We start from the raw sequence: 17,779 nt of genomic DNA, 5'->3' as shown, positions 1-17,779 counted from the left end.
GCACAACGATTCCTTACACCCCTTTCGTCTCCAATAGGTTCAGTTACTGCTCCCCCAAGATCATCCTGCACGTGTGGCTTTTGCGCGGTGATTTCTCCAAGAAAGTGTTCAACAAGACTTGAATTTTCCAGCCTATGTTTTGTTCACGGATGAGACTTATTTCACTCGGGAGGGCTTATGCCATCAGCACAATGCTCATGTGTGGGCACACAACATGAAGAGCATGTCAACAACCCACTCGGTGTGCGCCCCCATGCGGCACAACATCGCTTCGCAATAAATGTGTGGGCAGGTATGGTCGGTGACTGCTTAGTCGGCCCATACCTGTTACCATCCCGCATGAACTCTGCTAAGTATCGGATCTTTCTTGAAAAAGTTCTACCAGGGTTACTTGATGATGTTCCTGCAAATGTGAGACGCAACATTTGGTTTCAACATGATGGGGCGCCTGCCCATTATGGAAGGTGTGTTTGTGACCAGGTGTTTTGGGCATCAATGGATTGGCCGCGGTGGACCCATTGCCTGGTCCCCACGCTCACCTGATTTATCGAGCCTTGATTTCTTTCTGTGGGGGGCCTAAAATCTATCGTGTATGAATCGCCTGTGGAGACGGAAATGGATCTCGTGGCGAGACTCGTCTGCGCTACTGCTACTGTCAAAGAAACTCCAGGTGTGTTCGACCGTGTCTGCCAATCCATACTGCGTCGGTGTCACCCATGCATCGGTTCTCATGGTGGAACCTTCGAGCATCTGTTGTAACATCATGAAATGCATCCATCTCATACTCCATTGTTAATATTATGTCAAATAAATGTTTGCCACTAATTACTGTCTTGTGTCATTTCTGCTTCTTGTGCCTATGCTACTACTTTCACTTGTATTTTCCGGTTATGGGTTCCTATGCAATTCACATTCCTTTAGATGTTACCTACCTCCCCTAAACGTTTGTACCAATATTTTTGAAACACCCTGTATAAATTAACATGTGACACAGAAGCCTATGATAGATATAAGCTGGTCTGTAACCAAGTTACAAAGGAGGTTAGGCAGGCGAAGGCAGATTACAAGAAATCTTTGGCAAAGGATGCAAAGAAAAACAGAAAAGAGTTCTTTACTTATGTAAACTCTAGACGGAAGGGGATGAATCAGATTGGTCCACTTGATATCGATGGTTCAACTGTTGATGATCCTGCTCAGGTAGCTAACAAACTAAATGAATATTTTGCATCGACATTCACACATGAGGAGTTATTCAGCAAGGGGAATGCCAGAGGCGTATTCAGCTCTGGCAGAAAGCTAGATAATTGTGTAATAACTGGCAGCAAAGGAAGTAAGCAAACCCTTAGCCATAATTATGAGAGCTTCCTTGGACTCGGGGGGGAGGTACCCATAGACTGGAGATGTGCAAATGTAACCCCAATTCACAAAGGAGGATCAAAGTCTGACACAAATAATTACAGACCTGTGATTTTAACTTCTGTTCCAGGAGAATTAATGGAGGCACTGATTAAAGAAGCACTGCAGGATCATCTAGGCAAGACGTCAGTTATAGCTCGGTCACAGCATGGTTTTGTTAAGGGAAAATCTTGCCTGACCAATTTGATTGGATACTATGATGCAGTCACAAATTTGGGTGCCTCCGTAGCCAGGTGGGAAGAAGCAGCAGTGTGTAGCACACGCTTCTTGATTAGACCAGGGTTTGAGCCTGTCACCAACAAATAAGGAGGTGCGGAAAGGTCGGAATGACCGGAGCAATATGGCCTTAGTTGCTAATGCTCCTAAAAACCAAACAACAACAGCAGTCACAGAAGAACTGGATGCAGGGAATAACTTTGATATTATATATTTGGATCTTAGAAAGGCTTTTGATGCTGTTGCTCATGGAAGACTGTTGCACAAATTGGAGCAGTGTGGCATTGGAGGCAAATTTCTGCTATGGATAAAGGGATGGTTGAGGGGGAGAAAACAGAGTGGTAATCAATGGACACTGCTCATTGTGGACTAATATTATAGTGGAGTCCCTCAGGGTTCAGTGTTGTCCATTATTGTTTTCTGTATTTATAAATGATATTGATGATGGTATATAAAGCTTAATGTCCAAGTTTGCAGACAATACAAAGGTTGGCAGGGTTGTTAAGGACACTACTGATGCTATGCTGCTGCTGCTGCAACAGGATCTGGAAAGGTTGAGCAGATGGGCTGAGAGGTGGCAAATGAAGTTTAACATTGCAAATGTAAAGTACTACATATGGGAAACAGCAACCTCAGAGCAACGTTTCAACTCTGTGGTACTACACTAACAGTGGTAGAGAACAAAAAGTACCTGGGGGTAATTGTGCAGGTAGATATGAAGTTCTCTGAACAGTGCAGACAGGCTGCAGAGTAGCTCATGGTGTCTTGTCAATGATATACAGAAATTTTTCTATCAGTGATAAGGAGGTGATTATTCCCTTATATAAGGCAATGGTCAGACCACACCTTGAGTACTGTATACAGGTCTGGAGGCCTCATTTCAAGAAGGATGTAGAGCTGCTGGAAGAGTACAGAGAAGGGCAACAAGATTAGTGAATGGAACAAAGGGTTGCTCTTACGAAGAAAGGCTTAAGTTTTGCAAATTACAGTGTCTGGAGACTAGGCACCGGCGAGGTGATCTGATAGAGGTGTATAAAGCCTTGAATGGTTTGAGCATGCTCAATGCCGATGGGATTCTTCCTCTTGCTCAGAATAATCACCTGAGAGGACATAAATTCTGATTGAGGAAAGACAGATGTAGGATATATGTGTGGAAATTTGCCTTTAGCCAACTGGTGGTTGGTTGGTGGAGGAGACTTCCATCCCTTGTTGTGGAACTTGATAGCCTAAATAAATTTAAGGCTCAGCTGGACAGGTATGTCGAAAGAACTGGAAGTGAAATGGAAGTGTTTTTTTTTTTTTTTTTTGCCTTCTTTCTCTCTCATCTCTCTCTCTCTCTCTCCCCCCCCCCCCCACCTCCTCCACTGTTTTCTTTTCTACACTAATATACAGCTCAACCCAACTCACTGTTATCTCTAGATGCAGTTAAGTCCACCAGTCCTATTCATACTTTAGTTTCTAAACGTCAATACTAGGGGCCTCACTGTCTCAGCCTTTCTCTTTCCTCCAATTGGCGATCCTTTGCTTTTGGTCCTTCCTATGCTTCTACGTGGCTGCCTTCCTGGGTCTTAGCTTTCTAGTCCACTGGGTGTTCTTTTCTGTGGTCACTGTTGGACCCTACATTTAGGAAAGTCAGGTAAGCTATGAACTGCATTCTTTGCTGGTTTTCTCAGTAAAACACTGCTCCTACTTCTAAAACATTCCTCTGGCCATCCATTAAACCTCCCCACTTTCTAACAACTAGCATCGCTTCTCTGCACTTTACACCTAAGCACTTACACTCCTAATAACATTTTATTTCTTAATCTTTCCCATCACTTTAGCTTCTAATTACCCACTGAACTGCTCTGAAGCTCTTTTCTCACTCCTCTCCAAAATTTTCTTCTCATCACTCCCCATCACTTCCGCCCCTCTATCTGCATTGCTCAGTCCATTCTCTCTCCGCATTTCTCCTTTTTGTCTCAACTCTCCTTTTTTCCTTGACCAATCACTTTCAATTTCTCTTTCTGCATCTTTATTCTTATTTGCTCACGTCATCTTCCTTTGTCCTTAATGTGTACTGTATGGACAAGCCATCCTTCCCCAGAAGTACACATGTCAGTACGGAGATACTTCCCAAGGCAACTTTTCTTAACAGTCATCTTTTAATCCCTTAATCGTTTTTTGTTACACTCTTTGCCAGACCTAGCCTTTCTTCAGTTTTCAACTGCATTGCAGGGTCATCCACTTTGTACCTACACGAAACTTAAGTTATCTTCCATTTCCAAGGGTTGCGAATCTTTCGTCTCCTAAAATACAATTTCTGTCAGAGGCATTTTCCCTCCGTGGTCAATTCTAAACTATCCATCCTTTTATTTTCACTATACTACACATTTGCTTAACTCATGCACTTACAGTTTTAAGAAACAATTCGGAGACAGTGCCTTTGTTCCATCTCAAACTTATCCTATTGGCCATTACCAGTGTGCGAAACCACTAAAATTCTAAGTAAACAGATCAGTCTCCCACTGGCACACTTCAATCCTTCCTTTTTTTTACTCCGAACTGCTCCCATTGACAGCACTAATCTGCACTCTACCTCAAACGAACACCTGTGGTAACTTTATGCACAAGCAATTAGCCTAACCCTGTCTGTTTAAAATAATTAATTCCAAAGACAGAAATTTATTATTTTTCTAGACTTGTAAGATAGGTATCTTACAGCACCAAGCTTTTATCTTAGTTCCCAACCTTGCAGCCAAAATAACAGTTGTGCTTTTTTTTTTTTTTTATTATCAGAATAATGGAATACTTCTGTGATGCAAATGTCACTTCACCACAAACATAACAAATATTATCTACACTATTTACACACTTACATAGCATGCTAAATTTTAAGTTTTTGCTCAGACTGACTGACACATCTAGACAGGAATTAGTGGGACTCAGCACCAATGGCTGCAGTGTTGTCACATAAACTGTACCTGAAGGACAAATTTCCCCAAAAATCAAGCAAAAATGCACAGAAAATGACATGCATAGTATTATCAAAACTAGAACTAATAATATTAACTATCATATTTGTATTTAGCACATTAATGTTAGTTGAAATTGACTAATTTTATTACTGAAACATTTTAGTTGTCGACCAGTGTAACCCATGGAAGCCAGCCAATCCCCCTCCAGCCATTTTCCAAGTTCAGGGCAGCTGTACCCCCCATGCTTCTGTTTAGTTCATAATCTGTACATTCATTAATAAATAGATAATCACCTTCTTATCCTTGCTATAAAAGTTACTGTATATCATTGACAAAAACCCATGAGCTGTACCGGCAGTGTGCGTGTGCTGCTCAGATAATTTCATATCTGACTGCACAATTACCTCCGGGTCTTTTTCATTTCCCACTACACTGAGAGTAGTACCACACAGTTGGTACGTTACTCTGGGATTACTGCAATCCATATACAGTGCCAGTGTTAAACTTCAACTATAGTGTTTCAATCCCATTAAAATCACCTGCACTAGTTCAATGTGAAATGGCAACATCTACTTGCACATAAATCAAATAAGTGCATGATTACATGGCGAATGAGAATGTTTGACTCTAGAATCCAAATTGATACCAAAATAATGAGATCACATGATTTCACTGTGAACAAGAATGGTGCACTCTGAAATTGAGACTGGACTTAATAACAAGTGTGGTCGCATGGGTGGCTGTTGTCCTCCAGTTCATTGTGCTCCAAATTTACTTTGACTGCTGACCCATAGCTGATCTCAAATCATATAAAATCTATGAATAAAGATAAGATAGGATGGCATTGAAAACCTCATCCTTACAGGTGCTAGTACCAACAATGGGCAAAAGTTTCTTTTTTAATATGGTGGATGATTATTTTCATTCATGTGATGACTGAAGTGTTAAATTATTAGTAAATTTGAATTTTTTTTTTTTATGCATCAGAGAAATCATTCTTTTGGTTTAAAGAATAATTTTTTTTTTCTGTGTAATAACACCTGAAAAAATAAGTCATTACTGTTCTTTTAGTTTTTTACTGTTAAGCCATACCACTGAAATAAAAACTTATATTTCAGATCCAAAGATGTAGACTGGGTACCATTCTTTACTAAACACCTAGTCGATGATTTTGCATCTCATCTGCGGCTATATAGACAAGCTTATATTAAGTTAAAAGAAAAGAATAAATTAGGTAAAATCATTTTTCATAATGAAACAAAGTTTTGTGACATGCTCGTTTTGTTGATTTATCAATTTTTGCTTATTTGGTTTAACTTTTTGTTTGTTTGGTTTATAATTACAGTTATTCATTTACCCATGTTAATACAATAAAATATGTTAATTATTACTACTATAGGAACAGAAAATTTGAAAATTTTAATCTCTTTTATTTAACACATGTGCATAACATGTGGAGCTAGCCTGATACAACTGATACAACTCCCATGATAGCAGCTATGCTTTTCTATTAATATGAGGCTAAGTGCAGTAATTTAAAATAGTATACTTACAGTATACTGCTTAAACTGTTTGCTACCCTATACAGTACACTTTCAGAATAGCGGCACCTTTGGGAATTCAAAGTGCCGTTATTTTGATTTTTCCGTTATCTAGAAAGTTTTATTTTTAATATATTTAAATTCAGAAATAATGAGGCTAAATAAGAAATAGAGAGATTAAGAATGCAATTTTATTAACTGCACATAAAAACCATAAACATGTTGATGATCCAATGTTAAATTATGCCATTAATACACTCCTGCTTACTCCCTGTTCTATTTTATTTATTATATCAAGTTTAGTCTGCGCGGTAGCACAGTAATATAGTTACCATCCTCCCCATACCGGGTGGGAAAAGCCCAGGTTAGAATCCCGTCGATGATGCGAGGAACTTTTATGGGCTTTTTTCATTCTGTGGCTGAATTAGTCATTCTCAGGCATAATAGCAAGGTTCTCTTTCTGCATCAACCCCCCCCCCCCCCGAGAAAAACAGGCAAATCGACCAGAGAACATGCAATTTACACACACAGTACATGAGTATATGAATTAACTTTCAAGGTGCCCCTAATGTAATAGTTTGGATTATATCAAGTTTGTCACTAAGCTTTAATGTTGAAAAAGTTGCTTATGCATGGGTAATGCACTTCCATCATTTCTGCTACCCAAGTAGTATGCATGCATTGTTTAATTATATCTCATATTGTGAATACCTTCACAATGAGTTGCCGAGGAATTGCACTGCTTTGTTAATTATTTAAAGCAGTGCAATACCTCGGCAACTCATTGTGAGAGTATTCACAATATGAGATATAATTATATGATGCATTCATACTGCCTAGATAGTATAAATGCATCAGAAATGATGGCAGTGCATAAACAACTTTTCATACTCTTAGACATTTAGTCAAGAAATATTTTTAGATTAAGCGTTAATGTTCTTCTTTTCTTCTCTGAATGAGGTTTATGAACCTCATTCAGAGTTTATGAACCTCATTTAGGAGCCATGGTGAGGGGGTTTTAATTTAAAATAAATGTAAAACAGCAGTATAATCTGTGATATCAGTACAGAATTCACTTTCAAAATGGCGAATGTAAACAAATACAGTAATCACGTAACTTGCCGTTTTCTTTTTCGGCACTGCAAGACATTTGCGCTGTGTGTAAACATCCAATCTCAATGTGCCATTAGCCCAAATATTCCGTTATTTGGGGTGCCATTATTTTGGCAGTCTACTGTACTATTTTTTTTAATAATTCAAAGGAATTCAAATATAAATAAATGGTTTTTTGAAAAATCGTAGAAATGAAATTTAGCATTTATTATTGTTGATCCTACAAACTCTCAATATGAGTGTCACTTCCCTAAAAGAAATCTGTATGTACATACAAGGTATTTCAATTAAAAGGCACATGGTGTATCTTTATTATTTTTAGGCTTAGGCTGTTTGTCATCTTTATTTAATTTTTTTTTTTAATGAAACCCCAAACACAAGAGGTATTAACACCTATAGTACTTAGTGCCTTGCATGGGTTGAGGGTTGAGAAGATAAAAGAAGATATTTGGTTGAAGGTTGAGAAGATAAAAGAAGATATTTGGTTGAGGGTTGAGAAGATAAAAGAAGATATTTGTTGGCATTAGACTTGAACCTCTGTAGATTGTAATTTTCAGGAAATATGTGTGAAAGAAGGTTGTTACAGAAAATGGAAGTTGAATGAATAAATGAAGAAGAAAAGTTGGTTTTGTGAGTTTGAAGTTGGACAGTAAAAGGATGTTGACTGTTAAGGCTCGGACTGCTTTGGAAGAGAGAGAGAACCAGAATTATAGAAGCTGATTCAGAAGAACTTTGCCCATGAAAGTATCTGTAGTAAAGGCATGCAGCAGAAACAGAACATCTGTGAGACAGAGAGTGAAGAGACTGCTATAGATGAGTCATTAACCTAACTGCCCTCTTTTGAATGGAATCTAGAGAGGTTTCAGGGAACCACCCCAGATGTGGGAATAATATTACATGGTAGGCAGATTTGCTATTTGTAGGGTGAACAGATGTTTGGAAGAAAATAAACGCCAAGAGCGAAAGAGAAAACCTAGTTTTTTAGATGCAGAGGAAACAATATTTGTAATGTGCTTATGCCAAGAGAATTTAGAAGTCAGGGTAAACTCCAACAGAGATATATGATCTTGCCAGAAATCGGAGTGTCATCGAAGATGAGCATAGGAGCAGAAGATCCTTTTAATGAGATATTAGCATTAGTAGAGGCATGTGATGCAAGAAAGCAAGCTTATACAGCATCAGCCAAAAAAGAGAGGGGAAAAAAAAAACCTTTCCATTTCACCTATCCATTCGTTCCAAATGTTTATCTAGTTCTGTCTTGAATTTATTTAAGCTATCAACTTCCACAATGAAAGCTGGAAGTTTGTTACAGCGCAACTACCCTCTTACTAAAGGAAAACTTCCACACATCTATTTGACAATTGTCTTTCCACAATTTCAGTTTATGGCCCCTCAGGTTTGTAATCTGAGCAAGAAGAAGAATCCCATCAGCATTGAGCTTGCTCAATCCATTCAATGTCTTATAAACCTCAATCAGATTGTCTTGCAGGTACCTAGTTTCCAGATGCTGCAATTTGCATAACTTCAGCACTGCTTTGTTCCCCTCACCAGTCTTGTTGCCCTTCTCTGTACTCGTTTTAGCAACTCTACATCCTTCCTAAAAAAAGAGGCTTCCAGACCTGTACACAGTACTCAAGGTGGGACCTGACCATTGCCTTATACAAGGGGATAATCACTTCCTTATCCCTGCTCGCAAAATTCCTGTATATCATTGACAAGACCCCCATTCAGAAAACTTCATATCTGACTGCACAGGCAGGCAGATTTACCTCCAGGTCTCTTTCATTCTCCACTACTCTGAGTGTAACACCACCCAATTAGTACATTTCTCTGGGGTTACTGCTACCCATAGGAGCCATGGGTAGCAGTAACCCCAGAGATTTGCATTTGTTAACATTAAACTTCAGTGGCCACTTCTCAGCCCATCTGCCCAACTTTTCCAGATCTTTTTGCAGCAGCATACTGTCATTACTGCTATTAACAACTTTGCCAACCTTTGTAGAATTTGCATACTTTGACATTAAGCTTGATATACCTTCAACATTAGCATTGATATACAAATATACAAAACAACAAATGGCCCAATACCGAACCCTGGGGGACACCACTAACAACATTTTTCCATGAAGATCAGTATCCATTGATTACCATTCTCTGTCTTCTCCCACTCAACCATCCTTTTATCGATTGCAGAAACTTGCCCTTAATGCTATACTGCTCCAATTTGTACAGTCTTCTTCCATGTGCAACAGTATCAAAAGCTTTCCTGAAATCCAAGTATATGATATCAAAATTATTTTTTGCATCCAGTTCCTTTGTGACCACATCATCATATCCGATCAAATTGGTCAGAGAAGGCTTTCCCTTAATAAACCCATGCTGTGTCTGAATTATTTCTGCTGTCTTGTCTAGGTGATCCTGCAATGCTTCTTTAACCACGACTCCATTGTTTTCCCCTGGAAAAGAAGTCAAAATAAGAGGTCTGTAATTACTCGTGTCACCCTTTGATCCCCCCCCTTTGTGAATTGGAGATACATTTGCACATCTCCAGTCAGTGAGGACTTCCCCTGATTCCTAGAATGCTCTCATAATTATGGCTAAGGGTTTGCTTACTTCCTTTGCCACCTCCTTTAATATAACTGGATAGATTCCATCCACTCCAAGTGCCTTATGTTTAACTTCAACAATTTCTCCTCCACTTTGCTCTCAGTTATTACAAAATCATTTAACTCCCTCCGGCCCTCTTCTCCTTAAATAACTCCTCATGTGTGAATGTAGATGCAAAATGCTCATTTAGTTTGGCAGCTATCTGAGAATGATCATCTACAGTCAAACCATTGATATCAAGTGGACCAATCTGATTAATCCCCTTTTTTCTATAGAGTAAAAAAAGAAAGAAAGAAATAAGTAAAGAAATCTTTGATGTTTTTTATCCCCACTGGAGATCAGCATTTACGAAAAGTGGATATTCAAGAAGTTCAAACTGTTTGTGCAGGGCAAGGTTTCTCATACTGGAAGGCTGAATGCAATTTGCTATCATCAGCAAAACTGTGGATAGGATTTTCAATAAATGGAAGAAAGTCATTAATATACAAGAGGGAAAGATTGAAAGAAACAACTGAACCTTGGAGGAAACCAGCATTAATCGAGAAGTAAGAAGAAGAGCCATCTACGATCATGCACTGTGAACAGTCAGAAAGAAATCTGGATACCCAACTACAAAAAACAGTTGGCAGACCATAAGAGGGCAGCTTATTTAGAAAACCTTTATGCTAAAGACAATCAAAAACCTTTGAAATGTCAAGAGCAACTGTTTTAGTTTCACCAAACATTTTGTTGAATCTGTCCTTGGATGGCTAACATAAGCCAGAATATCACTAGTGGATCAACACTGATGAAATCCATAATGGCAATTGTTGATTAGATGGAAGGTTTCTAGATAGTTTAAGAGTTGATTAATTGATTTCTTCATTACTTTAAAAAGAGTAGAAGTAAGTGCAATGGGACGATAATTGAATGGGAGGGATTTATTGCCCTTTCTAGTTACTGACTGGATATGAGCAAATTTCCAATCAGAAGGGAAAACACCTTTGGAATAAGAAAGTGAAAAAAGACAACACACAACAGGAGTAAGTTCATAGCACAGGGTTTGAGAACCCTGTGCTATGAACCCTGTGCTTTGAAAGTGAAGAAATTCCATCAGGACCTGGTGCCTTTTTAGCATCAAGATTGTTCAAAATCCTTCTGACACTTTTGACGGAAAACTACAGAAGGCGTTGAATGGAGTGTACTGTGAATGGTAGGAGATGGTTTATCAAGATCATCGACACACAAGTTGGATGAAGTGTCGTATGCTAGCGGGTCAGCTTTATCTTTGGTTGAAGTGGCAATAGAAGAAACTGGTTTTGACAGAGGTGGGAACAGAGATAGGCAAAAGTTGCAGACAGTAGCTTTGACAAAAGACCAGAATGCCCAAATACCATTTGGGCAAGAAGCAAGTTTTCTACTTTTACCCTGTTTGAAATCTAGTGTGTACTAATTAATAACTGTTTTACAATTGTTACGAGCTTTGGTGTGGGCAGAAAATGAATGTGGAGATTTCGAAACGAGCCAATTATGATATGCAACATTCTTCTCTTGAACAGCCTTAGCACATTTTTTGGGAAAACCAAGGTTTAGATAGAGGATGAGATTTTCAGGTGGAGTGTGGAATAAAGGATTTCATCCCTACAAAAATAATTTCACTGACATGATCTGAACAAACATTGACAACAGAAGATTTGAAACAGTAATCCAGCCAATGAAAAGAAATCACAAAGATCATTCCATTTTGCATTCTTGTAATGCCAAACAACACAAGGTTGAGAATGGTCATGAGAGAAAGGCTCCATTGGAGAAGAGACCATCACCAAATTGTGATCTGAGGTGCCTAGAGCACAACTCACCTCAACCATGTACTTAGAACATTTGTTTGGAAGAAAAAGATCACGGCAAGGACATGAATGGCAAGGACTAATATGAAGTAATGAAAATTTTGATATGGCGTACACATGGTAAGATTATACTCAGCTCCTTAACATAACAAGGCCTCAGCAATGCCCCACCCTGCATACACACTACTCGAACTTCCTCCAATCACTGTCTGGCAGAGTAGAGGCAGCGAGATTATACGCTTGCTGATCCAGAAGCATCTTAGAAGGTTACTAATAAATTCAATCTGATGGACTATATAGTGGCTGGCCTGCAAAATCATTTTAGAGCTGTGCCCTTGAAATGTAAGGGAGATTGGATCTTGTTGTGATGTCCATCATAACCTCAAAAAACAACAGTCATACTCCATGATTGAAAAGATTGGGGGGAAGGCTGCCGGAGCTTTGCTCTTGTGACTAAACATGTGTTCCACCTTTTCAAGCCTCCAATAAACAAAGTGGTGGTATTGCACGGGTTGATGAGTCGTCTACCACCTAGTATTGTCTGGTAACTCAGGGGGCGGCATTTCCTCCATGTGGTGTGGGCACCACACCTCCACCCCTGTTTTCATTGGTTTGCACCTGGGTGGTCACCCCCATTATACTTTGTGCCATATTTCAGGACTTACTATGTGCCAACCAGACTTTGCTGAAATTAGGTCCACTTGAGTTTAGTTTCACCCGAATATCAGTTCCATCAGCATTTTAGATCCCCAGATAGCAAGCACAGCTTGGTATACCTGAGAGATTGTCTGCGACAGTCACAAGGACCTATGGATCTGGACCTTTTTTGACATATTTGAGCTGAAATTTTTGTATTTGATGTAAAATTGTACTAATTGTTTAGATTTAATTTTAGATTTATTTTAATTTTAGAATTAATTTAGATTTTATGATTTCTAAATTTAAATTTTGCCTAATCAACTTTTTTTTCTCAGGGAAAGTTATGCCTTGCCCTCATTTTAGCTGAAAAATGTTTTTGGCATGCTTCTGAAACAAAAAACAAACTAATTTTATTTGAATAAAAAAAAAAATATATGAAAAAACGGTTGTGTACGATACTCACTCTTCAGTACATGTTTGCTATCTAGAACTGGTGGCTATACAAGGGCAGTTCGCATCACATCTACTCACGTTACAACTCTGTTGTGGTTGTTTTGTTTTTATCTTCAAGTAAAATCAACACATAATTTTCACACTGGGAAAAAACAGTTGATTAGTCAAAATTTAAATTTAGAAATCATAAAATCCCAGAGCAATACATATTCCAATTTTAATATCAAATTGAAAAATTGCAGCTCAAATAATATGACAGAAAATATCTAGTCAATAAATAATATAAACCTAAAATTGAGCAAGATACATCCTGACATCTTTTAATATTAAACATCCTGTATAAATGAAAGTGTGTTTCGGCCATTACTCAAGAAGGAAAATGTGGATGAACACAAAAAAAGCTTTAGCATATATTTTGTTGGGCACTGGATAGGTCTTAAGTTTATAGCCCCAGTTATAGTTAAAATAAACAGATGTAACATAACCCACCCCCAAAAAAAGTGGTAAATTTGGAACAGCGGCTCTGATCCTTTTCAAAATTTGGAACAGCGGCTCTGATCCTTTTCAAAATTTTAGAACTCTTTTTAGATATTTCTACCCCATATCATGTCAATAGGTTAATCTATATCCCCTGTGTACCCACACCAAAAAAATAACTATCTTTCAGAAAATTACTCTTAAATTTTTTGTTTTATAAACTTAGGATAGATCATGAACAATTTTAACTCTTGACTACTACTTTTGATTACATATTTCAATGAAATGGCTATTGAAAACCAACACAAAAGTTATAGTTTAAACTTCTAACAATCCAGTTGTAATTGAAAAGAAAGATTGTCTAAGAAAATCTTATAAAGAATTTCATTTTTTAGTTACTTCTGAGTATCAAAAGTTGATTAATCTAAGGAAAAGATAGAAAAAGATAGATCTTAAGCAAACTTTTTTGTATTTGCTTCTTCAGTCACATTAGCATACATATACATGAATTGCCTTGTCTTCACCATGTCCCTCCCTCCATCTGTCTGTCCATCTGCAGGTAATAACTTGACTCCTATTGGATGAATTTCATAAAATATTATATGGCGCCTCCGTAGCCAGGTGGGAAGGAGCAGCAGTGCATAGCACACGCTTCTTGATTAGACCGGGGTTCGAGCCCGTCACCACCAAATACAGAGGATGAGGAAAGGTCAGGGAATGACCACCGCATATCCCGGAGCAATATGGCCTTAGTTGCTAATGCTCCTAAAAACCAAATAACAAACAATAACAAACAATAAAATATTATATTTCGATATTTTAGAAAGATTTGTCAAGCCATCACAAATGTCATTCAAAATTGAACAAGTAGAAATCCAGCAATTATTATTTCTTTGTCCATCCATTCATCCATATATAATTACTCTACTCAGTGGATGGATTTTGCTGAAATTTTATATTTGGCTCTTATTGGCCTTCCCAAAGTTAGCTAAAATGAAAATCAGGCAATTATTGGCGCCTTCGTAGCCAGGTGGGAAGGAGCAGCAGTGCGTAACACACGTTTCTTGATTAGACCGGGGTTCGAGCCCGTCACCACCAAATACGGATGATGTGGAAAGGTCAGGGAATGACCACCGCATATCCCGGAGTAATATGGCCTAAGCTGCTAATGCTCCTAAAAACCAAACAACAACAACAAACAGGCAATTATTATTTCCTTTTTTTTTTCTTCTTCTTCTTTTCCTACACATCAAATATGTTATCCGTACACCTTATGTTGTATGGTATGTAGATCACCTAGATATATTGGCAGGATATTATGCTTCTTGCCACACACTGATTGAATGAACTATATCATGAATGCTCAGAAATGTTCTTGATTCACACCGCTTAAAAGTCATTCCTTTTTGCTTGTGTGTGTGTGTGTGTGTGTGTGTGTGTTATAAATCATGAATTATTGCTCTTTGCTAATATACCTGAAATTTAATGCACTGCCTATTTTAATTAACTTTTTTTTTACTAATATTTTAGGGCAGAAAGCCTCAAATTATGTAAAATTCAAACTATGACATTAGTTAGTGTATTTGCATCATTAATACATAATTGAGTTTTTTGGACAAACCGAAGAGTAACATCTCATATTGTGAAATCCTTCATGAGTTGCTCTCCTTGTGCTGCAAATAAGTAACGCTTCCCCATTAGAGAAGAGAACCGAAAATAAGTAAATATTGTTACTTATTTTTGGTTCAGTACCACCAAATTCAATTATGTAGTAATGATGAAAATGCATTGATTAATGTCACTAACTTTTTTTTATGAATGTAGTTCCCATTATGAAATGTTTTTGTATATGTTTTATTACTTATTCATTTTAGAAAAACAATTACAGATATAAATACTACTTATGTTTATGTGAAATCATTCATTTTGTATATGAAAAGTCAATTAATATATTCCTTTCAGATGATAACAAAGACCTCTTAACACATTTCTTTGACCTAGAAAAAACTATGGAACAGGATTTTTGCCGAATTTTAATTAGTACTTCTCAAGAGCATGAAATAAGTAAGTATCTAAAAAAAATTAGCTGGTTCTTTCAAATTATGTTTACATCAGATCTTATATAGTAACGTAACTACTTCTGTATAATAACTAATTGTTTAATGGGACCACTTTTTGTAGTCCCTAACAACGAACTGCTAATGCTTTTTTTATTTGGCATATAATAATACTTGCCATTGTGACAGGCTTCTAGTGTAACAAATACCCCTGAAAATGACTGTTAAATTCATTAATGATAAAAAAAAAAAAAAATTCAACAAAATTTCAGTTTTATACCTAAAGTTCTCACTCATGGCTATTATTCCATTTTAAAACAAAATTTTTAACATACATTTAATTTCATTAAACATCAAAAGATTCAAACTTTGTGATAAGTATTTCACAGTATTTAAAAATGCATTGTGCTTGTAATCTATGTAATGATAGTATTATAAGTGGCAAATGATGCAAGAAAGCAAGCTTACACAGCATCAGCAAAAAAAAAAAAAAAAAAAAAAATCCATTTCACCTATCCATCCTGTCCAATATTACTTAGTTCTTCCTTGACATTCAAACTATCCAATTCTACAACCATCCTTCCTTAATTTGAATTTTTGCCCCATCATGTGCATAGTCTGAGCAAGAGGGAGAATCCCATCAAGCCTTAAACACCTCAATCAGATCATCTTGCAGCTGCCTAGTCTTCAGTGCTGCATTTTGCAGAACTGAAGCCTTTCTTAGTAAGAGCATCCCTTTGTTCCCTTCACCAATCTGGTTGCCCTGCTCTGCACCCATTCCAGGAGCTCTGCATGCTTTCTAAAATGAGTCCTCCAGACCTGTATGCAGTATTCAAGATGTGGCCTGAACATTACCTTATACAATGGGATAACCATCTTATCCTCACTAGCAAAATTCCAGTATATCATTGACAAAACTCCATAAGCTCTCCTGGTAGCCTTGTACACACTTCTGAGAACTTCATATATGACTGCACAATTACCCCCAGGTCTTTTTCATTTTCCAGTAACCTGAGTGTAGTACCACACCATTGATACATTACTATGGGATTACTGATGCCTCTATGTAGTCACCTTGCATTTGTATAACTTCAATTGCCATTTTTTAGCCAATGGAATGGAAATAAATGTGTTCAAGTTCATACAAATGTCAGTTATAAAATGAATGGTGTTAACTTGAAAACATACCTGTGGAAAAATTGAATTTAACTTAGCAGTGGTCACATTCCCAGTTGTAACAAAAGTGGTCATGATATGCCTAACAGATGCATGACTTCCTTTTAGATTTCTGAAAAAATATTTTGAATTTGAATTTGTGTGACCTTTTACTAATGGATATTATCATTATATGAAAATTTTATACTTTTTAATGAAAAATTAGAATTATACATGTAATTCTAATTCTAATTTTATAAGCATAAAATGTAAACGTGAAATTATTGGGAACCTCCATTCTTCGTAAATTTGTTAATGGTGCAAAATTTCAATCCTGTGCATGTCCAGATATTCCTGCATATGTATTATGTATATCTTTCTATACATTAAAATGATTTTCCTCCTAGTGATATTTATTCAGCCAATGGGAGAAGAGGGATGTGGGTTACATAGTAATACATAACAAATACTAAAATACATAACAGAAGCTTGTTTTACTGTGGTAAAACAAGCTTCTGTTTAAGCATGGTCATGCTAGATAAACCTCATTAAACCTCGTGCAACCACTTTGTTTATCTAGCATGACCACACTGTATCATTCTTGATTTCCATTTGTAATGTATTTATGTATTCATGCTGAGGAAGAGACACACACAGTGTCAAAAGCTTCTGTAAATATTTTATTTTATTTTATCAAAAGAAGCGAGTGCAGCGAGCAATGCCCCCTAGTAAATATTAAAATGAATAAATATATTCACTTCCATTGTTTTTTCAAGTTTATATCAAATTCTGCTTGTTTAATAGTTCGCAAAATTCCATATGTGCACATTTATGCATATATGCTATGTATGTAAATATATAAAAAAAAATGACACATATATATATCTCATATGACACATATATACAGCAGAGATATATATATGAGGTAATCCTTATGAGGGAAGGATTACCTTAGCATAGTGTGTGCACCAGTTACAGTACCACCTTCCAGTATCTTGTGTACGTTCGTCCAAGATAATGCCTCCCCAGACGAGAACACCTTGACCACCATATCGATCCCTTTCAGTGATGTTTACAAGGTAATACCGTGTGCCAACCTCTTGCCAGATTAGCTGACGTCCAAAATCGCTTCTGAGACTGAATCTACTCTCATCAGTAAAGAGTACCTTAAGTAAAGATTTTGTGGTTGTAACCTTTAGAAATAGTATTGGTCCTTAAGTTTTGCACACCACTGTATATATATATATATATAAATATAATTACTGGAAAATCACAGTGAGTGAATGCAGAAGAACACGAAACTGCTAATAGCATCAAAAAAA

At 37.2% G+C, this 17,779-nt stretch overlaps 1 protein-coding gene across 1 annotated transcript in view; it reads left to right on the top strand.

Moving 5' to 3' along the window:
• LOC150079350 (sorting nexin-13-like) overlaps positions 1-17,779 on the top strand; it is a 392,325-nt gene that overhangs the window by 141,576 nt on the left and 232,970 nt on the right. Inside the window, exons 6-7 of the mRNA XM_090382305.1 lie at positions 5,708-5,823; positions 15,208-15,309. Of these exons, the coding sequence (XP_090238431.1) occupies positions 5,708-5,823; positions 15,208-15,309 (218 nt within the window). The remainder of the gene's footprint in view (positions 1-5,707; positions 5,824-15,207; positions 15,310-17,779) is intronic.

Source organism: Mastigoproctus giganteus, chromosome 10, assembly GCF_048544385.1.
Source record: "Mastigoproctus giganteus isolate SK-2022 chromosome 10, ASM4854438v1, whole genome shotgun sequence".
Lineage (NCBI taxonomy): Eukaryota > Metazoa > Arthropoda > Arachnida > Uropygi > Thelyphonidae > Mastigoproctus > Mastigoproctus giganteus.
Note: the sequence above shows the minus strand (reverse complement) of the source record. Positions and strands in the feature narration are given on the sequence as shown.